Raw genomic sequence first — 26,871 nt, 5'->3', positions numbered from 1 at the left:
AGCCACAGAAAGTTGCCTGCAGGCCGACTCGGCAAATTACAATGTGCAATTTTCTCTGTGACTATGTCTAGCCTATGACTATGTCTAGTTCGCAGCGGTGGCGTAGAGGTAGAGCATCCGCCTCGCGTGCAAGAGGACCGTGGTTCGAATCCCAGTGCCGCGCAATGCTCGACCGGATTAAAAAAAGAAATCCGCGTGTTGATAAAATTGCACAAACAGGCATGGAGTGCGGCCTGATCTCGGCGACCAGAACCGGTAACACACTCCCTCATCAGAGCAGGATTGGCCACCCTGGTGCAGTACTTGGCCACAACCTCCCATATGAACACAACAATCAAACCCCGGCCCCTCAGTCCACAGCAGATGCGAAGCAACTGACCACGGCGGCGGTCAGACCTGCGACGCAGCAGAGGGTGCTAAGAATCCCTGGATCCGGACAGGCCGCCATTGGAATCTGAACCTGGCAACGTTTAACGCTAGAACGTTATCTAGTGAGGCGAGTCTAGCAGTGCTATTCGAGGAACTAGAGGGCAGTAAATGGGATATAATAGGGCTCGGTGAAGTTAGGAGGTCAAATGAAACCAATACAGTGCTAAAAAGCGGGCACGTCCTGTGCTACCGGGGCTTAGCGGAGAGGCGAGAACTAGGAGTCGGATTCCTGATTAATAAGAATATAGCTGGTAACGTACAGGAACTCTATAGCACTAACGAGAGGGTGGCAGGTCTTGTTGTGAACGTTAATAAGAGGTACAAATCGAAGGTCGTACAGGTGTACGCCCCTACATCCAGTCATGATGACCAGGAAGTCGAAAGCTTCTATGAAGACGTGGAATCGGCGATGGGTAAGGTCAAAACAAGATACACTGTACTGATGGGCGACTTCAATGCCAAGGTAGGCAAGAAGCAGGGTGGAGACAAGGCAGTGGGGGAATATGGCATAGGCACTAGGAATAGCAGGGGAGAGTTATTAGTAGACCTTGCAGAACAGAATAAGATGCGGATAATGAATACCTTCTTCCGCAAGCGGGATAGCCGAAAGTGGACGTGAAGGAGCCCGAATGACGAGACTAGAACTGAAATAGACCTTATACTCTGCGCTAACCCTGGCATCATACAAGATGTGGACGTGCTCGGCAAGGTGCGCTGCAATGACCATAGGATGGTAAGAACTCGAATTAGCCTAGACCTGAGGAGGGAACGGAAGAAAGTAGTACATAAGAAGCCGATCAATGAGTTAGCGGTTAGAGGGAAAATAGAGGAATTCCGGATCGAGCTACAGAACAGGTATTCGGCTTTAACACAGGAAGAGGACCTTAGTGTTGAAGCAATGAACGACAATCTTATGGGCATCATTAAGGAGTGTGCAATAGAAGTCGGTGGTAACTCCGTTAGACAGGATACCAGTAAGCTATCACAGGAGACGAAAGATCTGATCAAAAAACGCCAATGTATGAAAGCCTCTAACCCTACAGCTAGAATAGAACTGGCAGAACTTTCGAAGTTAATCAACAAGCGTAAGACAGCTGACATAAGGAAGTATAATATGGATAGAATTGAACATGCTCTCAGGAATGGAGGAAGCCTAAAGCAGTGAAGAAGAACTAGGAACTGGCAAGAATCAGATGTATGCGTTAAGAAACAAAGCCGGCAATATCATTACTAATATGGATGAGATCGTTCAAGTGGCTGAGGAGTTCTATAGAGATTTATGCAGTACCAGTGGCACCCACGACAATAATGGAAGAGAGAATAGTCTAGAGGAATTTGAAATCCCACAAGTAACACCGGAAGGAGTAAAGAAAGCCTTGGGAGCTATGCAAAGGGGGAAGGCAGCTGGGAAGGATCAGGTAACAGCAGATTTGTTGAAGGATGGTGGGCAGATTGTTCTAGAAAAACTGGCCACCCTGTATACGCAATGTCTCATGACTTCGAGCGTATCGGAATCTTGGGAAAATGCTAACATAATCCTAATCCATAAGAAAGGGGACGCCAAAGACTTGAAAAATTATAGACCGATCAGCTTACTGTCCGTTGCCTATAAAGTATTTACTAAGGTAATTGCAAATAGAATCCGTCAACCAAAGGACCAGGCAGGATTCCGTAAAGGCTACTCAACAATAGGCCATATTCACACTATCAATCAGGTGATAAAGAAATGTGCGGAATATAACCAACCCTTATATATAGCTTTCATTGACTGCGAGAAAGCGCTTGATTCAGTCGAAACCTCAGCAGTCATGGAGGCATTATGGAATCAGGGTGTAGACGAGCCGTATGTAAAAATACTGAAAGATATCTATAGCGGCTCCACAGCCACCGTAGTCCTCCATAAAGAAAGCAACAAAATCCCAACAAAGAAAGGCGTCAGGCAGGGAGATACGATCTCTCCAATGCTATTCACAGCGTGTTTACAGGAGGTATTCAGAGACATGGATTGGGGAGAATTGGGAATAAGAGTTAATGGAGAATACCTTAGTAACTTGCGATTCACTGATGATATGATTACGAGAAAGTTGGTCCCCTGAGTTACTAAGCCTTGCTTAGTAACTCAGGGGACCAACTGCAATGCATGCTCACTGACCTGGAGAGGCAAAGCCGAAGGGTGGGTCTAAAGATTAATCTGCAGAAAACTAAAGTAATATTTAGCAGTCTCGGAAGAGAACAGCAGTTTACGGTAGGTGGTGAGACACTGGAAGTGGTAAGGGAATATATCGATCTATTAGGACAGGTAGTGACTGCAGATCCGGATCATGAGACTGAAATAATCAGAAGAATAAGTATGGGCTGGGGTGCGTTTGGCAGGCATTGTCAGATCATGAACAGCAGGTTGCCATTATCCCTCAAGAGAAAAGTTTATAACAGCTGTGTCTTACCAGTACTCACGTACGGGGCAGAAAGCTGGAGGCTTACGAAAAGGGTTCTACTTAAATTGAGGACGACGCAACGAGCAATGGAAAGAAGAATGATAGGTGTAACGTTAAGGGATAAGAAAAGAGCAGATTGGGTGAGGGAACAAACGCGAGTTAATGATATCTTAGTTGAAATCAAGAAAAAGAAATGGGCATGGGCAGGACACGTAATGAGGAGGGAAGATAACCGATGGTCATTAAGAGTTACGGAATGGATTCCAATGGAAGGGAAGCGTAGCAGGGGGCGGCAGAAAGTTAGGTGGGCGGACGAGATTAAGAAGTTTGCAGGGACAACATGGCCACAATTAGTACATGACCGGGGTAGTTGGAGAAGTATGGGAGAGGCCTTTGCCCTGCTGTGGGCGTAACCAGGTGCTGCTGATGATGATGTCTAGCCTTATAAGCTGCTCGAAGATTGACAAGAATAGAATATTGCGCATTTTTAGGTTAGAGATTACAAGTGATAACGCGCACCTTCACAGGATGCATAGTTATTTGTAAATGTGTAGCCATGTCTAGCTGCGGAAGAATGCTTATGGCATCTGGCCACATTCATGGCGACGTGCACGATAGTAGTTGTTTGAGTCATGGTGGTTGGAGTTATTGCGTTAACCGACCGCAGTGCGTCGAATGCCTGACTGGTTAATGTCTAATCTGCTATGTTCAAGAGAATGGCGAAATATTTTAAGCTAAGCACCTAGACGACTTTTGTGTAAACACCTCTGGGGTTAAGCAAAATACAAATGATTTGGAGAAAGCGATGGCAACGACCTTGACTGGACTTCGGCATCTAGCGCTTCCGAGGCTTCGAAGAATTGCACCTGCTTTGTGCCTGACCGTTCCTAAGCAGCAGTCACGCTCACGGAGCGACCTCTTTGGAGCGCCGAGACTAGGGCCTCCAGAGGTAATGTCTTTAGTAACATGCGGAGTGTCCGCCTCAAATAACCTTCATCCCCACCTTTAGCATCATCTTTGGAGGTTTTCCTATAATATTCTGGTTCCAGTTAAAAGACATACCCCATGCGAACGCCACGCTCTGCCGAGTAGAGTGGTTTTCGTTTTTCATACTGTTATCTGTGTCAGAATTCACCGCATGATTCGCACGCTGAAGTTTTGTAAATTGTCATATAGATTTGGGAAGGGACTCATCTGGAACTGTTTATTCCCGCAGGTATCAAAGATCCTCCGAAGCAATGAAACGTCAAGAGAAGTACAAGCCCGGTCTCTGCGGTCCTTCGATACAAATCAGCTTGCGTCCAACAGCCCCATGGAGGACCGCCTTGTTATTGCTCGTTGCCTGCTCACTACGGGACATTTATTCGGCGTGTTCGATGGACACGGTGGACCTGGTTTTGCACAACTTGTGAGCCAACGCCTGTTTGACTACATAGCACTCTCTATTCTTCCCCACTCTCTACTTAAGGAATACATAGAACAAAATAATAGGACACATCTTGTTCAAGTTATGCACTGTATAGACTCTTTAACAGACGAGCAAAATCAAGCGCACTTTGACAGCCTCTATGCCTTTGCTCGTAAACTGCTTTCAAGTGTGGGAAGGCCGTTTTCAATGCAAGATGCCCTGCACCAAGCTTTTTTGCAACTGGATGCTGACATTTCATGTGAAGTAACTGAGCAAAAGTGGCAAGACTCCCTTCGGTATGCTCTGATGGGAGCCTGCGCCTGCGTCGTGCATGTGGATGGGCTGCATTTACATGTGGCCTCGGCAGGTGACTGCAGAGCAGTACTGGGAAGCCTCACTGAAGACTCCAGCTGGCGAGCCAAGCCACTCAGTCTGGAGCACAACACAGACAACATAGCAGAGCTTCGCCGTGTGTTGAGCGAGCATCCAGAGTCTGAAAACAACACAGTGGTGCGACAGGACCGGTTGCTGGGCCAGCTGGCACCACTAAGGGCCCTGGGAGACTACAACTACAAATGGCCTGTCAGCCAGGTGACCAAGCTTCTGGTGCCATTGGCTGGACCTCATGCCCTGCCACATAACTACTGTACACCTCCTTACCTGACTGGTGCACCTGAAGTGACGCACCACCACCTGGGCCCCCATGACAAATTTTTGGTGCTGGCCTCTGATGGCCTTTGGGAGCAGCTACAACCACACCGTGTGGCAAAGCTTGTGGGCCAGCACATGAGTGGCCGGCAAACATTGGACCGATTGCGCCTGCCACAGCCCAACATGCGCCTCATCCAGGTGGCACGCATTCTTGCTGCCCGCCAGAAAGACTTGGCCCAGAAACCTACAGATGCCAATGCAGCAACTCACCTCATCCGCAATGCACTGGGGCGCACTGAATATGGCATTGAGCACAGCAAGCTGGCTGCCATGCTGGCACTGCCACAAGAAGTGGTGCGCAGCTTTCGTGACGACATCACTGTTGTTGTCATCTACTTTGACTCTGACTTCCTTCGGCTTTCACCTGCCGGCTAACAGCTCTGGACATCATCTATTTATTGCTCCGTCTTCATCTGCTTCACCCTCTCATTGTGATATTTTATGTAAAAATATTTATTGTGCAGAAAAAGAAGCAAGAAAAACTGCCACTGCCATGGTGCTGAGGCACATAGCAGCTAGAACAAGGTTTGTCTAGTCTACAAAATGTTCCACGCAGCACAATTTCAGAATGTGAAAGTCATGGCAACCAGGTGTTCAGTCCCGGTTGTTACGATAGGAATAGCAACAACTTGAAAAAGGGTAAATAGTATATCGGTGTTTGAGGACTGCTCTGGACACCTCAGTGTGTAGTAATTACCTTAGGGTTCTTAATAAATTATGTTCACCGTCTTATGACACAGCAGAATCTTTTCTTATCACCAGTTTCAACATAATTTATCAAGAAATTACAGTTGTGCACAAACAGTGCTGAGTGCTAGAACGAGGTTTGTCTAGTCTACAAAATGTTCCACGCAGCACAATTTCAGAATGTGAAATCACACTGATATGTTGCAGTAAAGAAGCAGGAAAGCACTGCAAGTGCATTCCTGCTACTTTGTGGCTGTTTAACATAGTCTTTCGTTTCATGAATAAATAATCAATGAATTTATTTATTCACATGACAGTACATGGAAACAGGCTGTTAAGTGTCACTACCTGGCTGCCTATAAATGCACTTCTGCAGTTTGACATGCACCAATAATCGCCAAGGTTTGGTACTGTTTTATTTTACAGTAACCTTTCAATGAGGCCTTAGCTGGGCAGACACATTGTTTTGTGCCTCAAAAAGTATCCTTCTACATGTGATATGACAGTCTGACTGATATTGACAGTGAAATCAGTGGTATATCAATAATAAAGTAGTTTTACTATAGTAATTCGGAGAGAAAAAATATAAAGCAAACGTCGCTTATGTTTAATGGTGTTATAAAGAGTAGGATTTTCTTTAAGCAAGCAAAACTGCATGATGTTATGAATGTGGAAAAACCAACAGGTTCACTGGAAGAGGTTGCTAACCAAGATGTGGCCACACAAGTTTTAAGCCTTGCCGCTCTTTTCTGCATTTATAACTTGGTGCTGCCATTTATGTCAATGGGTCGCAACTTACATTAAGTTGCAGCAGTGCTTGCAATAAAATTTTATCTGACCTATTTGTACAAGTAGCACATGCCACCTACATTTAGTTTCAGTGAAATGGCCTTTGCTGTGTAAAGTTTGCTGACAGACGCTTTTTATTGAGGATGTCTCTTGCTGCAAGCAGTTGTTAAAAGTGTATGCTCATGCAAGTCTGGTATTAGCCTTCTGCCATTGCCGATACTAATGAGCATATAGTATTCGGTGGTAGTAGTAGTAATTTATTGTACTCATTAGAAAGGGAGAGGCCACATGCATCCCAACTGCCTTGCCTATTGGTGTAAACTGCCGCACTGCCATGGAGTGGAGAAGCATGAAAGTTAGAATAAATGAATAGAACAGCAATATGGTTTTTAAATAGTATGAGCTTTTGATTAGACCCGATTCCACCATTATGCTCCACCTCGGTGGTTTGCCTAAGCACAATACAGGCAGCCTCGGCAAATAAGGAATGCAAAGGCCTGCTCATGCCTGTCATTGTATTGTCAATAACTTCATCTAGTAGCATCCACAAGTGCATTAACTCGGAAGTGACAATTGCAGCATCACAGACATTGCACAGTTATAAGAAAATGTAATTCAGTAAGCGTGCTTGCAATATAGCTTTACAACAAACTGTTCTCTATAAGCTTGTCATATTTGTAACTATCCATAAAGCATCCTCTGAAGGAGTAAACAAGGAGCTAGATCAATGCTTGAAACAAGAAAACACAAAAGGCAATTTTTTTTTTATTTTTGCAAGAAGCTAATTGAGGTCTGCTCAAATAATCTCTACCAAATAATTGCATTCTCACAGTTCCCCAAGCTAGTCCAATGCTTGCCACCTGCAGCCTAGTGTGCTGCAAATAGGCACAAGCATGGCCTTTGTTTCTGGAGAGCACCTTCTTTACAGAACTTGCCTCCCTTCTGCACTTGTTTAAAGTCAATGGTGTCTTTGACAGCCAGGCAACTGGCCACGCATTCCGTGCGTGCACCCAGTATCACAACATCTGGCATACAAGGTAAGCAATCTTAAAAGCTTAACCGGCCTATTTTGTTTGCCAACTTCCTGTGCACTCAACGGGCTCTACTGACAATTTTTGAGCTACGAGAAGCTTCCGCTGCAAATCTTGGTTTACATGTTGGGCATTCGTGACACTACTGTTCCACAGTTTTGCTTAGTTTCACTAATTGTAACTGAGCTGGCAGTGCTCCAGAGGCTTCTTGTTAGATTTGCTGGATGATGCAAAGGTGTTCATACTGAGTAATTTCTCAAATTGGGGTTAATTATAAATCACGGCATCAGTTCAGGAAGAATTCCATACAAATCGAAGCAGCATACTTTTTACGTTCATAATGTACTATCATTGTGGTTGATGGTAATGTCTTAATGTAGTGAGTGCACCAGATGTCTGATCTTCTATGTGATCCAGATGCAAGGTCATTTTCACAAACTGTCACTTGCATGGACCTGCACTTTCCAAGCATTGTAAATAGTACGACAGACCTAATATTTGTTGAGAGAACATGGGATAAATGATGACCCGAGCCCTCTTACAAGCTTTGTCTGTAGCACTCCAATAAATCTGCTTTACAAGCTGAGCCAACAGCTTTCTCACCCTTCAGCTTTAACCAAAAAAGTCGTCATTAGGTCATGGGAATTTCTCGTATGGTGCATACGAAACATGACATTTCAAGTTTGTTCTCTGCAGTCCCTTTTATTTCAAGTGTCTCAGCTCATTACAAAAAAAAAAAAAAAAATCTAATGCTCACTGAACCTCAAACTGCTGTCTACAAAGGACAAGTTTGGTACTATCAGCATAAGCGGAAACGTAAACAGGAAAAAAATTGTCTAAACACTTCTTCCTTGTAACCACTAGAGAGTTGCAATGATTTCCTAGCAGGTTATTGAGCATGGTGTGGACCCAAATGCACATTGTAAGGCTTTAAAATTTATGCTGATAGCACATGACAATTCATTGGCGATAGGTAGTTTGAATTTTAGTGGTTTCCCATCACTAATGGTAGGGGAAATCATCCTGAGAAGCATCATTTTGCATATGGGGTGCTGCAGCAAAACAAAAAAATTTATAACATTACACTACACTTTTGAACAAAGCCCCAATGGAACCTCACTTCTTTTTCACTTCTTGTTCCCTTACTTCTTGAGCAAAATATTTGCAATGTGTCTGATTAGCATACAATGGCTGTTTCATCTGCTATAAATGTAAATGCATAGTCATACAATGTTCGAAATGACAAGTGGAGTCAGATGGGCAAGATACCGAGATGTGGATGGAAACCTATTTTGGAGACTTTGCTTTGAACTTCGCAAATGTCACAATATTATGTAATTTTGCTGGTTGTTGCTAAACATGACATCAAATGTCTTTGTAAGATCTATACAAAAATGTTCAGTACTGGTTGAGTGACTATAACATAGTGTTATCCAGACTGCTTTAAAAAATACCCATGTCCAAAGTTTAACCTTTTGATGGCATTTCATGTAATCTAAATGTGTCCCAATAAATACTTTGCCATGCCATCATTTCATATATTGTACGACTCAAATTTTATTACAATTTGTATGCTAGTACCTGATCACCAGAATATACAGTGGCATGTTAACTGCATTTCTGACTTCATATTATTGTGCGTGCACACTGTGCAACATATAGAACTAAGCAGTTAAATATTACAGCAGACTAAATAACCAAACAAGAGCTGGTATAATGTATAGGTGCGGCCACTGATACCAGGAACACGGGGGGCCTCTCTACCAGGAACACGGGGGGCAGCGCTCTGTAGAGAGCCACTACTGATGCCTCATGAAGTGTTGCTGTGCAGGCCCAGTCAAAGCGATAGGCAGAGTGCCTGGCGCGTCGTCTGCTGCAGTTCGCTCCGCCGCTCCCACTCACACTGCTTCGATGTTCGCATTACTATGTTGTCAATGGCAACAAAGTTTTGTGACTAAAGCGGGATTCACACGACAGGATGGATTGCAGATCCAGCCAACGGATGAGCATGACGTGGCTTAGTGCCACTGAATCATGCCACACACAAAAAACACTGGAGATGAGGTGCTACAGGCGTTAGTTGCAGCTCAATCGCTTCACGGTCGTCCTTGGACTAAATCGGCACTACATCCCGTCATGTAAATCAAGCCTAAAAGCCAGGTCGTGTATGTGGCTGTATTTTTTTTTTATTCAAAGGCGATAAAATGCGCAGCTACACCTGCATCGCCAAGAATAAAGAACAGCTAGAGCACACCAGCCCTTCTCAACGTCAGTGGGTTTATGGCAAATACTGAAGGACACACTAGCACAATTGTAATGATCCCAACTTTTGATATGACCTTGATCTCCATAACACTTTATAAAGAACTGGCACAATTTTGCACCACTTCACTTTGTAGCAAGCTGCTGCGCAATGGCTAGAGTATCAGAGGACGAATGCTGAGCGACTATTCCCGGTGGTGATGCGACCAAGTATCAGATGCTAGTTGGTGTCGTTCACATGGAACACACAAGCTGCATGTGTCGCTTCTGGAATGCCTCACTGCTCCATGCTATGCTGGATTATTGCACAACTGTCGTTGAGAGCAATGCAGCAAACCAGAGCTAATCGCATCATGGGCTCGAACCACACAAGCTGAATGCGTCGTCCTACAGGGGCAGTATTCTCAAGCGTTCACTCTCAGGAACTTTGAAGGTTCCTCAAGACTTCGCACCGCTCTCGTTGAAGTACATACGGCCGACAGAGCACTTGGTACTACGTGAAGATAGCGAACTTGGCACAGTGCCAGAAACAATGTTGTCCTAAACACAGACGCGTCTGGTGCCGACATAGAGTTTCATACTAGTATAACTAGAGGGAAATCTGGCCCTGCGATCGTTCAATCATCATGGGAATGATGGGAAGTAAAGGCTATGGATTGGCATTTTGTTGACTGGCGAACTAGTCTACAAGTATTTTTTGGCAGTTATGGTTTCACTCGAAGCGCAATTGCTATAACCTGCAGTAGGACAGTGGGACTCAAAGCTCTCTACCTTTGTTCTGTTGCTCGAAGTGGCGATAGCGCGCTGGGCCAGCGGCTGGGCCGATGCTTGTGTCGCGGTGTAGTGGCGAGGCCCTCACGAGAAAGCGACGGCATCGTAAACGTTGAAAGAACGTGTTTGGACCGTTTTGACCTTGATTTGTTAAGTGTGTTAGGTTGGCGCTGTAGTGTTACATGCTTTATGAAACTTCAGAAGAGCAAAAAGAAGGCACTACTGATACAAGACATAGACAGTTGTACGTCTAGTGGCTTGACAATCAAATTTTATTGAGGGCTTCATTATGCATTGCTCGTTTATGTGCTCATTGAAATGTGTGTTTTAGGACTTTGAGAACACAAACTTACTTGTGGTAGGAAAGGTTGCTGCTTCCTGGCTGTAGTTTGCTGTCTCAAAATTGATAAGTACAAAGCCATGCCATAACAGCTGCTGGCGGACACTTCGGAACCGGTACGTCAATATAAAATATAAAGAAGCATATTCATAGGAGGCCACAAGCATCCTAGCTAGCACAGCAGCAGATGTGCTTAAAAGTACTTGAAGGCATTCAGCAATCATGACAGCCGACACAGCCTTGGCGTCTGTGAGAGCCTGGCGTCTATGAGGAAAGTGTCACGTTTGCAGCAAGCATATGGCAGCGATCAGGCGTCGTAGCAGACGACACTTGTAGCATTCCTCTCAAAGGCGCAACACTTTCTCACAATAAAAGAATTTTATTTCCATAAGTACTTGACGAGTGTATATATATATATATATATATACATACACACACATGCACGGTTGTTATCGCTGTTGTAAAAAATAAATAATTATTCTCTGGTGCTAAATCGGGAACAGAATTGCAGAAGAATGCATACCCTGGTGTGCCCTGATGGTAAACCGTGCTTCAATCTCAAAGTCATACAACGTTTGTGTAATGTGTTGTGTATTATATAAGATACTGTAGAAATACAATTTGATTTGGCAGGATATTTGAGTATAGCTTCGTTTACTACGCCGAAAGCAAACGCCACTAGTCTAAAGATCAAAGTCAATCCGAAGCCTGTACTTTCCATCATTCCCATGTAAGTTGAGGCAACGCTCAGGAGAGCCCCCGTAGACACTAGCGCCACATTTCCCTTTAGGGTATTTATCTAGAAACTCTATGGGTGCCGAGTCACGCAAAATCGCACTAAAGTGAATATATCCACGAAAGTGATCACCCAAGAATACGACCCAGCTCTTATCCCCACAGCTGCTGGCATAGTCTGATGGCTCCTCCGATTGTTGCCCCAGTGGAATTGCCATGGTGCTATCCATAGTCCTTGGGAAGGGATTTTTTCCATTTATTTTCTAATGAAGTCAAAGCACAGCTTTTCGAAACCAGCATTATTTTTTACAAAGCAATAGCAAAGGTTAAAATTATCCTTAGCACACGAAGACTTCGTGGAAGTATTATTCACATTCCAAATTCTGTGTGCCTGCATTAAGCATGATAAATAAGCTTGCATACATTTGGCTTTCGCAGCACTCTCATGAATACTCAGAACCGCTAGTGCGCACAATACCAACACGCACACGGCGAAAATGGCAAAGGGGAGGTGCCGTAGCAGACGATGTTTGCACCTGTGCATGGCCTCCGAGGCGGGGGTGATCTCAGAGGCCATGACTTACGCCGCAAGATTTCGCAAGGCGGTGGCACTCCGCATAGCGCTGCTATTTATACTGCCACGAGCTCCCGTGCTCCCGCTAGCAGTGGCCGCGCCTGTACATATTCCTCTCGCTTGATTCTGTACTGTTTTTATCATCCACCATTCACAACTGGCCAATAGATCCCACTGATAATGTGGATCGAGCACCGCTCGGACTACTGACAAAGCACGAAAAGAAAAGCACTGGAATAGAATCGATACATTATTCCGGCCCTGGTTGGTAAAAAAACTATTTATATGCCTTTTTGGTTTCCTGCCTCTTCCCTAATGTCCTTCAGATAAAAAAAAAAGTCACAGTTTCGCCCGTAAGACAGACAATTGATTGCAACAGCAAATTAGTAAACAGCTATACAAAGTAAGGACAGTAGTTTTATCGGCTGTATAAACTTGTAAACATTCGCTAACTAAATTAACAAGCATGGTGTCACGTGCGCACAAGCAAACATGACCACATCTCACTCAATGACTGCAAAAACTAGCTGTCAAAACCCTGGGGTGAGGAAGTGCAACAGCAGCAGGGTGCGAACTGACCTCCATGCTGCCTCCTGCTTCAACGCGAACTAAGCGTCAAAACACAAAGCTTTGAGCCCTCTGCGCACCTAGACTCTACTCATCACAGTTTGCTTTCAAGATAGCGGCCGCGCTATACACAGCAGCTGCAAAAGTAGACCCCCCCCCAACCGGCGCCTTGTATGTGACCGAAGATTGCTTTCAGATTGGGTCTGCACGGCTGCGCCATACGCAGCAGCCGCCAGAGCAGAATGCACCCCCCCTCTTCCCAGTCTTGCACGCGACGGAAGACTGCGCACTTCCACCCCACTTTCCTCCCTTGTGTGTGCGAGATTGAACCGCCATGGTCGGCTCACTCTCGCACGCTTTCACTAGCACATACAGCATAAGGCATGCGGTGACAGTGTTATCGCCCTTCGACTTTATACAGAACATCATGGCGACGGCAGAAATGCACCTGGAATGTCCATACAATTGCTTTTGCAATATAAATGAGCGATGTGTACAGTGGTGAGGCCTATTTTTTTACTTCACAAGTGTAATATCACCACTAAGCATAAATTGAGTGAACACAAAACTAATGAAACAGCTCAGACATAACTTGGGCACTGCGAGTATGCCTATCACTAGCACATTCTACCACCAGTCAAAGGTAGTTGAGGGAGTGAGCGATTGTACATGGGTGCCCTACCAACACCTCCTATACAATAGGCCTATGCACTTCAAGCCATGGCATCGCACAGAAAGGCCAACAACTCATGCATTTCAGTTAGGGATGCGGGCAATGCCTAGTATGATCATTTCTAAGAGTGGTTTTCAATGGGAGTGTCAGCCTTGCAAGAGGATATCAGAGTCAGAGCATGGGTATCCTCTTATCTATTTGGTGTTCACTCAACTTGTGGGAGCCTTTGAGCATCCAATTTGGGTTAGAAAATGCTTCAACATTACCACAAAGTGCTTGGTGCAAACAGCCTACAAAGCACATTTATGGCACAGGAACTGCTTAAATCCCATGCAGGACACTATAGCAGAGGGCTCCAAGTTAATTTTGACCGCCCGGAGCTGTTTCATACACACCTAAATATCTGTGCACAGATGTTTTTGCATTGTCTCCATCAAAGTATGCAGCCATCACAACCAGGTTTCAATCTCTCAACCTCATTCTCAGAAAGAGAACACTATTAACCAAGTCACAATGGTAGGCACACTTGCATGCTGCTTATGTGCAGCATGTGTGAGACGACACAGCTTGCACACTGGGCTAAAATTAAATGCATACCCACCACTACTTTTCAACTATAATATTGTACTTAATATTGCACATTAACGGGTGCTGTGCTGCTGGGAGACAAACTTTCCCTCAAATTGCTTTTTTTTTACCTGGTTATTTTTTCACCACACCCTCCATGTCCAAAAAATCCATAAGCAAATGCATACTAGCACTAATAGTGTTGCAAAATTAGGAGCAACAATGTAGCATTCTGGTACAAAAGTTGATTTGGTGCATGTATATATTCAAGAGCTGTAAAAGCAAACATGCAACACAACAAGTAAATTAAATGTAATGTCAACATTCATTGTTCAAAGTCAAGTGCACATTCAACATTGAAGGTCACAAAGGTCAATTCACTCTCATGCTAATATGGATTATTCAGCTTTAAAATTTTCCATTACTACATTTGCTGAATGAGCAAGGACTTATATTCATATTGATAGCCAAAATAATTGAGGCTGCATGGGTTCACAATCAGTTAAAGAAAGTGAACAGCTTGTTACAGAACATATATGAATCTTATATGCACTACATAACAAGTTCTAGTGTATTATGATGTCAGCTAAATAACCTTTCAGCGGAGTAAGCCAGAGTAACTAAATGTGCATGACCACACCATATTCTTTTTATAAGCTGCAACTTACAAGTTTGTCACAGGCAGCTTCATGTACATCTCGTAATAAGGGGGTTACTATGCTATAAACTTGCCCAACTTGCCATTCTAGAGATTCATGTAACCAGATGCAACACTGTGCCATGACAGAGATCCAGTCTCTGCGCCATGCTACTCAAAGCAAATTAAAGCCCCTGTATTGGCAGTGACTGCTGCAGCAGTGTGTCCACCCAAAGTAGAAGACGAGGATGATGACAGGAACGTGGGCTTTGGATATTTCTGGCTTCAAGTCAGACCTGACATGTCTGTCGGCTGCTCTTGCCTCGCAGGGACCTTTTGAATAAATGTAGCTGCAATCACCTCACTGCCGATCCCCACAGTTTGGTGAGCACAGACTGCGTGGACCACAACAACCTGCAAGCAATTCAGTTAGTCTACAGCTTATTTGCTGCCTTGGTTACAACCATGGCTTCTCACCACAACACATTGCGCCAGACCCCGCTCCTTTCCCTTGCACCACTGCCTCTACAAGCCTTCTACCATAACTTCCCAGTTGGCTGGTTTACTCAGTGCGAGACTATCCTCTATATGAATGTCATTACCTTCCAAGTATGGCGTTTCCTGCAAGTGAAGCAGGAGATGCCCACTGAACTTTTCAACTAACTCCTGTCATCATCCATGTCGTCGTCTGCGACCGAACACACTGCTGCAGCAGGCAGCGCCACTACAACCCCAATACAAAATAAGTGAAGCCTTATAAAAGATTTACTTTCTGGTGCAAATATGGTCACCAAAACCTTTGGCAAACCATGACACTGCCGACTAGCAAGTACACAAAGTGAAAGCATGTCACTACACGACAGCGCTGTGCTGTGGACCACAGTGGATCAACAAAGCTATACAGCAAACAATATACAAATTTTACTTTCAAGCAGTGCAGTTTTATTCAAAAAGTAACATCTCTGGTGAGAGTGCATGAATATTAACATGATCACACAAGAATGTCACCTGCCATATAGCCATCCTACTTTTATGCACAATGCAACTTGAACAAAATGTCCTCTAGAAATGCTGCACTGCGCTAAAACACTTGCACAAATCTGACTCCTCACTGTCCCTTACTCTGTAAAAAATGCTGTACAAAGTGATGCACAGAGTACACTATTCTTAACAAATGTGAAAACTACAAAAACACCTGCCAACAGGTTAAAGTAGTGAAAGGCGCACTAAGTGTGAGGCTCTCAACAGCTAAAAAAAATTTACTGCACAAATGAAGCTGTACCGCTTGCATAATGGCATCAACAAATAAGAAATTCTAATAAGGCTACCCATAAAACTGTAGGAGATGCTCAGGCAAAAAACTGATACCTTCCATACTGCCTCATACCAGAATTGCTGGACATTTCAATACTAGTGGACCACACTTTATTTGGTATTCATTACAACACAAATATCAGACTGTACAGACAAGTATAATACATGGTAGAAACGGGGGAAGAAACCACACCATCTCACCTCTCCAAAAAAACAAACTTTGCAGTGAAAAATAGTATACTCTCATAATGAAATGATTTATAGTACTAATTGTGCATGCATTTTCATGCTTACTTGGAAGGACATAAAAAAAAATTTCCTGCAATTCTTTATATTTCCTTAAAGTGAGGGCAAATTCTCTGTGAACAAAGCTCTGGCTAAAGAAAATGAATAAAAAAAAAAAAAGACTGAACACGCCTCCGAGATAGGGTACTCAGCACCTCCTCTTGAAGATTGCTGCGATGATACATCACAGGGACCGTGCTGCAAAAGGCAAAATACTTTAATTACTTAAATATTTGCTGCTTTTTATAAATTTCTGCACACCAGGAAAAAAAATGGCCATGTATTCGTGATCTTAATTACATTGATTCATTGAGTTTAATGTTCCAAAGCAGCACTGGGTCTGTGAGAGATACCATAGTGGAAGGCCCTAGATTAAAGGCCTTAAAGGCCAACTGCAACAAAATTTAGAAATGCCTAAAAAAGCAAGCTTAAGAGGAAACTTAGCTCGGGCCTAACTTTGATGCCGCCTATTCAAATACATGTAAAACGCAGAAACGCTTTTCTGAAATAACCACTGGACCGATTTTAATGAAATTTGTTGCATCTCAGAGAATGTTAAATTTTAGTGAATGTTGGAAGCGAAATTTTCATTTAGGGTGCGAATTTTTTAAGGGCACTTTCAAAAATTGGTAAGCTTGAAAAAAAAATGGATGCACAAAGTTCACAAATCTGTAACTCTGCACTAAAAACAGATATTGCATTTCTGTAAACTGCATCCGTTGCAGCATCCAAAATGGGCAAATTTGATTCATCAATTTACATCTTACATGAATTTGTTACACTGTTTGCAAGGGTTTTGCAGAAGTTCCACTCACATTTTAGTGGCCTATTCGAGAGCCATATATAATACATCAATTTTATCCGCTTTAAGTGTACTATTAGATACAATTTACAGAATTGTAATATTGTTTTTCATTGCTGAGTTAGAGTTGTAAACTTCATAGTTTCATTTTCTGAAAATGAGATTTTCATAAATATTTATTTTAAAAATTTACGGCCTAAATCAAAAATTCCTTACTAACAGTCACTAGATTTTAACTTCTTTTAAATGCAATGAACCTCATCAAATTTAGTGCAGGGGTTGCAGAGAAAAATGATTTCTCCTTTTTCATGCACTTAGATAGGATTCCTCAAGCTAAATCTGCTTAAGATAGTTTAGGTATGGAGGAGCCTCCGTGCAAAATTTCACATTTGAAATAAAAATGGCAGCATCATGAAAAGTTTGCAAAAATAGCCAATTTTGATATTGAAACGCACAGCTCCTCAGCATGACTTCTGAAATTAGCCAGTGCCCGCAACAGCCTACGGCGTGCTGAAAGATCTCGGGTGGTGCATGCTGGGACTTGCATTATGGCTGCTAACCACCAGGTAAATGCGCCATCTGCTTAGATGCTGTTCAGAGGCTGCTAATAGGAAAATTATACAATGCTCTGCCCAGCGACTTTGCCAAGATTGCTTTAGTGGTGTTATACTAATCTATAACCAACTTAGCCAAAGTGAAATTTCATTGCAGTTTTCCCTTTAATTTTTGGCCACCTGGGGTTCTTTAATTTGCACCTAAATCTACATATGCATGAGCGTTTTTGCATTTCGCCCCCATCAACATGCAGCTGCCAAAGTTAAACTGCACCTGCGACCTCATGCTCAGCATGAGAACCCCACAACTGCAGCATCACTGTGGCAGGTTATCAGTGACCTTCAAACAGCTACAATAAAACTTCATTAATTCAGATTTCACGGGATAAAAAAAATGACCGAATTAAACGAATGTTGAATTATAGGGGGTATCAAGAAAACAATAAGCAAATGCATACTACGTCAACATGATTTTGTTTACTGAATAAAATAAATCCTGTTTCTATTTTGCACAGAAGCAGTGCAAAGCTGCAATTTTCATCTGGAGACTGATAAGCGCTCGCAGCAGCGAAGGCCTCACGACTTCCTTCACAGCGTGGCCGGGGCACGCGTCTTTATCTGAGACGCTTTTCACTACCGCGCGCAATCCCGATTACTTTTTCGCCAGTGTTGCCAGGTCGTCACCCATCGCGATGTAGACGGTGCTCATCCTCGACAGTTTCGCACTGAGTCAAAACGAAACTACTGTTTGCCGCAACCGTTGCGAACGAAACCGCAGCCGCTGTCGACGCGATCATGCATGGTGACCTTGTGGTTCTGAAGGCGTGCGGCCGACGCGCGGACCATCGGCAGTGTGCACCGAGTCAAAACAAAACTACTGTTTGCCACAACCGCCACGGACGAAACTGCGGCCGCTATCGACACGATCATGTATGGCAACTACGCAGTCGTGAAGGCACGTGGCCAATGCAGTGCTAAGCGTGGCGGTAAATGCAAAAAGAAAGGCTTTAAAGCCACGAATAGGCATGCAGCGTTCTGGCGTTGCTGTCATTCACATACAATTTCCACTGATGACTATGGCAATGCAAACTCGGCCACTTCGTTTTGGTGGACGCTAACGCCATTTTTGCTCGTTTGCGTCAGAAATTTGCATCGCTCCGCGCCTTTTGAGCTCCGAGAGTTGTCCAAATTAATCTATGTGCGCCCAAATACGTCCGAATTAACGAGTTTCATTGCATTAAATAATGCACATGCCTACCAGGACCAGAGGACGAGTCCGAATAATCAGATTTTCAGAATTAACGAGGGTCAAATTAACAAGGTTTTATTGTAGCAGTACAATGCCTACCAAAGCATGAACAACAGTAGTGGCTGCTAGTCAGTAGTTGAAAAGTGCAGATCATGGTTGATTGATGGAGTATAACATTCCGAGGCATTACAGACTAAGAGATGCCACTGTGGAGGGCTCCAGGTTATTATTGAAAACTTCAAGCTCCTTTATGTGCACCCAAAGGTCGGTACAGGAGCAATTTTGCATTCTGCTCCCTTCGCACGTGGCTACCACACAGGGAACTGAACCCATGACTTCATACTCAGCAGGAGACTGTGATAGCCCCCGAGTCACTGCAGTGGGTTGTGCAGATCTTTTTGATTCAATACATACTGTAGCACTAGGTGAAGTGATCCACACAACACTCTAGATATTATGTGGAGCCTAAAAAAAGTGTGGGTACACTGTCCAGCTACATTGTCAATTTTGTGGACAGTAAGTGGCATCAGTACAGGCACTGCAAAATCAGCAACACGAGTTCGCTACTGCAGCCACAAAAATTTTTCATGAACTTGCAATGCCAGCAGACGCAGAGAATGCAAAACTGTAGCAACTAGGATAGAACATTTCTGTCGCACAGCACCAAAGCAAATGCAACAGAGCACCTCATGACACAAGATATTCTTCCCAAAGGCTTACAAGGGCCATACATGGTAGGATGAAGGTGCTGGAATATATGAGGGAAGTCAGCTGAACTGCTTCTAATACCTATACTGCCTACACTGCCACTTCTTCCCAAATGTTTTTGTGGAATGGTGTTTTTTGGACAGTTCCACAGAAGTGCCAGTAAAGAAAAAAATATTAAAACTAAATATCGTGTAAATGCACTCTGAAATGTCACCTGGTGTACCTTTAACTGTATTTTCACATCCTAAGATTAATCATATTAAAAGATAGCAACAGCAAGAAACAAAATAAAGCAAAATCCAGCTTTAGCAGGTTGTAGCTTGTAAAATAAAACCAGTACATAACAGAGCATGAAGCTCATAATTTTGCACTAACTGTTGACTAAGCAATGAGCAGAATGGCCTGCCCTTTTCACCCTACAAAGCTTAAAGTATCATTTTTGATACGCTGAATTTGATGCCTAAAACCCGTGATTTAAGCAGAGACGAGGACCTCAATTTTTCTACTTTGGGTGTGAACTGAATTTCCCCCCAATTTGACATTCTCGTTCAGTTTTCTCCTGGTAATTCTAAATCTGCAATTGGATTTTGGATAGGTGCATATGAACAAGGGATATGAAATTTTTAATATCTAATTTCAGTCTGTTTCTTGCAGGGCCTTAGTAACTTTGCTTTGTCAAACACAAAAACAAAGTACATAGCCCGACTGTCAGAATTGCTCTAGCTGGTGATGCTAGTTTTATTGTTCTCAATGCAATTGAAATGCAAAATAAACAAGTGCGAACTTGAGTGCAAAGGTTTTACATGTTATTTATGATTATAGGCAATTATAAATTGGCAAACAAGATTGGAACAAAATAAGTAGCATCACCTGCTAGATGTATTCAATATGAACACAAATGTATAAAACTTTTTGCCAGTACTCAAAAGCAATATATGATTAACTGAATAATGGTAAGTGCAATTCTAAGACAGGACAGAAGGTAGATGCAGAAGCACAGGACAAGCACTACTCGAAACTAAATTTTACTCTGAAGACTTCGCCTACTAAGTACACAGCAGACCAGGGTCGTGAAAGTGCACTGTCCATCAAGCCAACCAATGCATCATATCAAGAAGCATTACAGCATCATTTCTAAAAACTGCTTTTCTTTGCTACGCAAAACAACCGACGTATCGCTAATACAGGCACTTCCTTTCTTTCTAATGTGATATGCCTCCATGATTTCTCTGGCCAAAGCATTGCCACTCCTGCCTAGAATTCGAATAGTGGAAAGCACTTGTCCTGTGCTTTTGTGTCTATCTTCTGTCCCGTCTTAGAATTGCGCTTACCGGTATTGAGTTAAGCATGAACCAGCTAGCCCAGCAACAAATTTTGTTAGCAATATATGAAAATGCTACACAAGGCGAGGTGCGATGTCGAAAAATGGAAAACAGAGAAAAATGCATTTGAGGTTTCCATTTTCTGTCAATTTACTTGGCGTTGTACTATAGCAATATAAATAGCATCACCATGTAGCTGTGTTCATCAAAAAGTTCATGCCACATATGCTACGCCGCCACAACACAATAACAATAATGAAAAATTTGTTGTAGCGTCATGAATAGTACTAGAAAACAGTGTGAGAAAGCTACCACCAGCCACTTCACCCACATTTCTTTTTCAGTTTGTAGATGAACAGCAGTCGCACAAATCACATCCCCATGTGGTCTGCCCCTCTACAAGTAAAGTTGCACCAAGTCCATAGTCACGAAGCAAAAAAATATATTTTTTTTTTAATTCTTGCAGCACTACGGCATTGGCCTCTGATCGCTTTTAGACCCTACAGCTGACCGGGTCTGTAGGCAGAGTCTATTGCTGGCTCGTGCCTCTTGGCAAGATTGCTTTTTTGACAGCAGATCTGTCTGCATGGTCCTTGTTAGACATGTGAAGCTGTCAGCAATCTTTTTCAAGGCTCCAGCACACTTAACAGGTGCCTGCACTGTAGCCGAGCTTCTTGGCTATTGCAATGTTGTCCATCTCACGCGCTGGTTGAACCAGCTTCAGCCCACTGCCCTCTGAACACTGCGTGTAGTGGGGCATGTTTATTCTTCGGGACTTCCAAGATGACAGAATACAGGTTCTCACTTGCATTTTGAGTCATGCCACCACTGCACCGCTCCAAGAGGGCTTCACTCAGCTGCTTGAAGACAGGTTCCAAAGCTTCCATGGCCCTTCAGTGCAAAGGCCATGCTTAGGAACATTATCAGTTGATGACATGAGCCGCAGTGTGGCCTCAACTGCACTGTTCATGCCTGGCACATCGATCCTGTGGCTCTGAAGGGCATAGCCATAGTAATTTGTTATTTACTTTTATTTTGTCCTGGGCAAGACATCCTTTTCCTCCAATCGGCTTACCTTGAACCTCCTTTTGGTCAACAAGCCCACGCAAGGCTGCTCCCACGTACTTGGTAGATATAGTTGACAGTCTTTTTTTTTTTTACTTTAAAGAAGCTGTACACAGATGAATCTGTCAAGGCATGGAAGGTCCTGCTGTGCCCATCAAATAGCATTATTGTATGGTGCAGATTATACTTGTCAAGTGGGTTTTGATACATGTACAGTACAGCTGGCAACCCATTTGCCCAGCCTTATAGTCAATGTTCTTTTGGCACTCCATAGCATGTTTTTCATGCCAAGCTGTGTACTGTACTCCAGCTGACTGGGCTTTGGTTCATTTGAGCAGCCTAAGCAAAAGTTGGACAGCACAATGTGGTCCACAACAAGCCTGGAGTACATCTTGATGATGCAGCCAACAGCAACGTGAAAACTGTGGCTGCGTGTGAGCCAGGCTCTATCAAAAATCACATCTATATTCCCTGTTGGGTTGGCAAAGTCATTATATAGTTCCTTGATATGGTCTACGTTTGCGGCCTCACAATCTGCTGTGCTACAGTCGAACCCAACTATATCGAACCCGTTTACATCGAATTATTCTGTATATCGAACAATTTCTGAACACGGTACTATAGTTACAATGAGTACACATAGCAAAAATTACGCTTACATCGAACAAAAATAGCAGCGACTCCTGATATGTCGAACGACAAGCGGCACAAAAGTGCCCCCAGAAGTTGGCTTTCCCTCACAGCGGACCAGCTTTATCCAACCACTCTCCCTACTGTGACCGCACTGCATCGGGCGAGCCATCGACACCCCCCTGCAAAAAATGATCCTGGCCCGCCCGCAGCGCTTGCTCAGACAGCCAATCAGAGGCTCTTGTGCCCTCATTGTGCAAGATGGTGCAAGTGCGAGTTGTCTCGCTGCTTTTCTGGTTCATTGTGTTTTTGCCTTGTGGGCCTTCACCCGCAGTGTTGCCGTGATGAAGCGGCAGAATTTGCTTTTCGCTGTGAAGCTTGAAATCATAAATCGGGTCGAACATGGTGAGAGGTTAGATGACCCCGCAGTGTGCTGAGGAGCACTCTCAGCACGATCTGAAAGATTAAGGGGGAGATTAGGGCTAAAGCGGACAAACTCGTGACCCGGTGCCTGTGGCGCCCAACACGTATGCACGGCCGTGTACAAGTGGACATGCCGGCTTCCGCGTGCCTGTAATGATGACTGTAATTCTGATGAGTGCAACAAAGCGGTTGCTGGTGTTGCCAAAGTTTGGAGCGAGCTATCAGAATTTACAGAAGCCGTTGACGAGTCAACGGTCAACGATTTTGTGAGTGCAGATGATGGTGTCGTAACCACGGGAGAGCCCCAATACGAAGACTACATTGCTGACATTGTACCGAGCACAAGTGAAAGTCGGCACCATGAGGAAAGCAACGATGGTCCTTTGCCCAGATCCTCTGAGGCGTTTGGTGCACTCGCACTAGTCCGGTGCTTCTGCGTGAATGTGGAAGGTTGCAGCCTCAGCTGCTCCGACTCTTTAGACAATGTGGAGAAGTGTGTGCGTCGCTGGCAAAGAAATTCCCCAAGCAGAAGAAAACACAGGACTATTTCATGCGAAACTAAGCTAGTTTCATCAATAAAGTGATTTTATAAATGGTATGTGCTTTTATGACGTCCAATTCTTTAGCAGGCTTATATCGAATTATGCCCTATGTCGAACTGATAGGAGTTTTTTTGCATGTTCGATATAGCCAGGTTCGTACTGCTGCACACTTGCACCATCATGCCCACGTGACCCTGATAGGTGTTATGGTGCAAGCTGCAGTGTAATATATTCATAGTTGCAAAAATGTTGCTCCCTTACCTATGCCTTGGATCGCCTTCATCACTCATTCACCTTGAATGGAGTTATCTAGGCCCCACCACTCAATCTCGACAAAGAAAACCATGCATTGCGCATGCTGCACATACAGAATGTTAGCACAAGTTTCACAGAGAGCCCATACTCTTTGCCTTGGTTCTCATATAGCATCACCGCTTTCTCGCCATACTCGAGGCAGGGCATGAGCGTGAAAAACTGATGACGTTCAAATCCACAAATCACAAATTCCATCCCACTGTCATTCCCTTCCTTCATGTCAATGCCCACCAGACTGAACTTGCTTTTCATTGGCAACTGTTAGGTCAAGCATTTTTTCAAGTTGCTGGTGCTTGCTGTGCACTCGCTACTTTCTTCAGCCGAAAAGAAAACAATATCGCTGCAGTCCATGCTAACACTCGAGGCATAGGCCAACAAGGCATGCACGCTGAACATGCTCGGTCCAGCAACTGGCGATTCCAGGAGTATGATGCGGTGTGTGCCAGCACTCGAAGCATGGGCCGATGAGGTGTACATGCTGGACATGCTAGGTTGCAGTTCCGTGTTCAATCCAGCAACCAGCAATTCCAGGAGTATGATGCAGTCCATGCTGGCACATGAGGTACGGATCAACGAGGAGTCCACTCTGAACGTGCTAGGTTATGTTGCGGCTCCGTCCTCGGATCTGGTAAACGGCGATTTTGAGCGTATGGCATGCCTTGCTGTTTTGTGTCGTGAATTCCACGGTCACCTTCGTTTCTTGTTGAACGCTTCATGTGTAGTCTTCTTAAGATGAATATCTCCACACATTGGGGCCCCATTGGGGCCCTGAGCAAAAGAAAGGCGGCCGGTCATTCTATGTGGTCGCGAAGCAAGCGGCTGCACGAAAGTGATACAGTAGACAGATGTGATGCATCGAGCAAACGCTAAGAAGCATGCAAGGCGTAGAAGCACCATAGCCAAGAAGAAAAAAAAGAAGAAAGAAAGAAAAACAAATGCACAGGACCACACACTGATGCCATTTTGAAGATGGGCAAACTACGCACAAGGAAAGCAGTTTCAAAAGAAGCCCAAGATGGCGACTGCCGGTCACTACATTCGCACGTCGAAAATGTGCAAACTTCGACTATTTGGCATATTCTTGGCCATTTCGTGTCCACCCTGGCATGTATATACCTGTATATACAATACCATGTATATACAATACCTTGAGATTGAATTTGGCTTTCACATTTTGTGGACATTCTTGAATGTATAAACATAGTAAAATGCATTTTCACAATATCAATATTTTTTAGCATTTCAAGATCTGCATCTACCCTAACCTCTTAACTACCATAGAAAATTTTTTTTATTTATGAAAAGTCCAGATTCTTTTTACCTGCATTTACTTTGCCATTCACCTAAAAAAAAATATGATACCAGGAATGCCTATAGCAATTCTATTTACTGCTGTTTGAAAAAATAGCAAAAGACATTGTGAATTATTTGTGTCAAAATTACAAGGTAGTGCAACCTTTGTCATGACGAGTTAGCTTGTCATCGGCAGGGATTAAGCACTGGAAGCCCAATGTAGAGCCCACACTAGCGTTTCTGATATGCTGGCGGGAGTTTTCAGTTATGAATAGTTCAGCAAATCAATTACTAAGTAAGTAATCACCATACTAATTAATTTTTACTCAATTATCATTACACTGTTTTCTTCGTACCAGTATACTCTCCATGGCCAGAAATATATGTGAACAAATTGTTGTTTTATTTAAGTGTAATGGTGTTCGGACTTTGTGGGGTTTTAGTTTCTGTATATCTTGCTGTCACTAGAAAAGGGAGCAGATGCCCAAGATTTCTTAATAATGTGAGGACACATCTGTAACCAAGGTGAACACAGCAGGTTTGAAGTTTGTACTACATTTGTAATCAAGGTGAGCGCAGTATGTTTGGATTTTATGCTACATGTGCCCCAAAACACAAAAGAATAGAAAATCCTGATTACAGATAGCTCACCTGAAGATCAGTCTTTGCCGAATTTCTACTTATAATGCGAGGCCTGCATAAGATGGTCCTTCGGCATCTTGAGACTCCATACGAGTGCGTAGATGATCTAGGGTGTTCTGAAAGTGCTTCTTGATTTGGTCTGTCTCTTCATTTGCTTCAAGCTGTGGAAGCTCTTCTCTTATTCTACCGATAAGTTGGCCAACAGTGTCAGTCTTGATCTGAAAAATATTCAGATGAATATGTTAGTAAAAGGAACGTCACTTCAGTTGAGAAAGGGTCATGTACTGTGTCATGCAGGCAACTTATTTTACCAATAATCAAGATGGTACCCTCCCTGAATTTGTAAGTAACATAACATGAAATGTTTCAAATTGCCAAGACTAGGCAAGTTAGACAGAACACTCCAGCTTAATGATCACAGTAAGTGTATATATAATTTCATATGCCACCACAGTTATACATTCTAAGTGATTGGCATAATATCAAAAACACTGCCATGATTTGTATACCAAATATGCACAGCATAGGCCATGCACTCAATGAGAGCAGAATGATGCACTCATCAAGCATGTGAAGGAAAATCGGCCCATCATACCTTCAAGACAGCCAGTATCAACGAAAGAACCAGCAGTGAAAGTGCCGTAGGAAAAAAAGGGGGAGCCCAATCATGCTGTTTTTACACCTGTCGTGTCATACTCATATGTTCTTGTGGAGTGGGCCATCCTTTCCTGTATGGCTGCCACTACTTCGCCCTTGTGAAACTTCAAATCACATCAAAGCGAATTTATTATTATTATTATTTTTAGTGCAGTGTAGTTGGACCATTAGGCTGCATGGCTAGTTATCCAAAATGGGGCTGTATGTGTAAAAATACTGTGGCCTTAATCTTTTTCCAAATAGCCCATAATGGCCTTTGATTTTTTTTTTATATGAGTGCAGATCCTTTTGCAGCCTTCGTATTACAACTTTACTATATACAAGTTTCTGTATCACCACAACATTACCAGTGAAGTTATAAATTCTTTTAGCCATTAGATTAAATTGCTACATATGCAAGAGGGAAGACACCAGCCAGAGAAGTCCCCCTCGCCTTTGCAGTGTTGCCTGCTAT

The 26,871-nt window shown here is 43.5% G+C and overlaps 2 protein-coding genes across 2 annotated transcripts in view; one reads left to right on the top strand and one right to left on the bottom strand.

Annotated features, from left to right (window-relative positions):
- The first annotated feature begins 3,447 nt into the window (after nt 1–3,447).
- Nucleotides 3,448–5,715, top strand: Pdp (pyruvate dehydrogenase [acetyl-transferring]-phosphatase 1-like protein, mitochondrial). The gene is made up of 2 exons (XM_050194115.3): nt 3,448–3,813; nt 4,081–5,715. The coding sequence occupies exons 1-2, from the start codon at nt 3,670–3,672 to the stop codon at nt 5,356–5,358; spliced, it is 1,422 nt and encodes a 473-aa protein (XP_050050072.2). The 5' UTR covers nt 3,448–3,669; the 3' UTR covers nt 5,359–5,715.
- Nucleotides 5,716–15,535: 9,820 nt separating this feature from the next.
- The window catches only part of Vps35 (Vacuolar protein sorting 35), a 71,512-nt gene continuing 60,176 nt past the window's right edge, over nt 15,536–26,871 (bottom strand). Inside the window, exons 16-17 of the mRNA XM_050194112.3 lie at nt 25,770–25,978; nt 15,536–16,413 (exon numbers count right to left, since the gene is read on the bottom strand). Of these exons, the coding sequence (XP_050050069.1) occupies nt 25,799–25,978 (180 nt within the window). The 3' untranslated portion in view covers nt 15,536–16,413; nt 25,770–25,798. The remainder of the gene's footprint in view (nt 16,414–25,769; nt 25,979–26,871) is intronic.

Source organism: Dermacentor andersoni, chromosome 1, assembly GCF_023375885.2.
Source record: "Dermacentor andersoni chromosome 1, qqDerAnde1_hic_scaffold, whole genome shotgun sequence".
NCBI lineage: Eukaryota > Metazoa > Arthropoda > Arachnida > Ixodida > Ixodidae > Dermacentor > Dermacentor andersoni.
Note: the sequence above shows the minus strand (reverse complement) of the source record. Positions and strands in the feature narration are given on the sequence as shown.

Bases quoted from the DNA above. Each gene is read 5' to 3' on its own strand.
- Pdp (XM_050194115.3), top strand. From the start codon at position 3,670: ATGGCAACGACCTTGACTGGACTTCGGCATCTAGCGCTTCCGAGGCTT. The intron at 3,814-4,080 runs GTAATGTCTTTA...TTATTCCCGCAG, and splicing joins CGAGACTAGGGCCTCCAGAG to GTATCAAAGATCCTCCGAAG.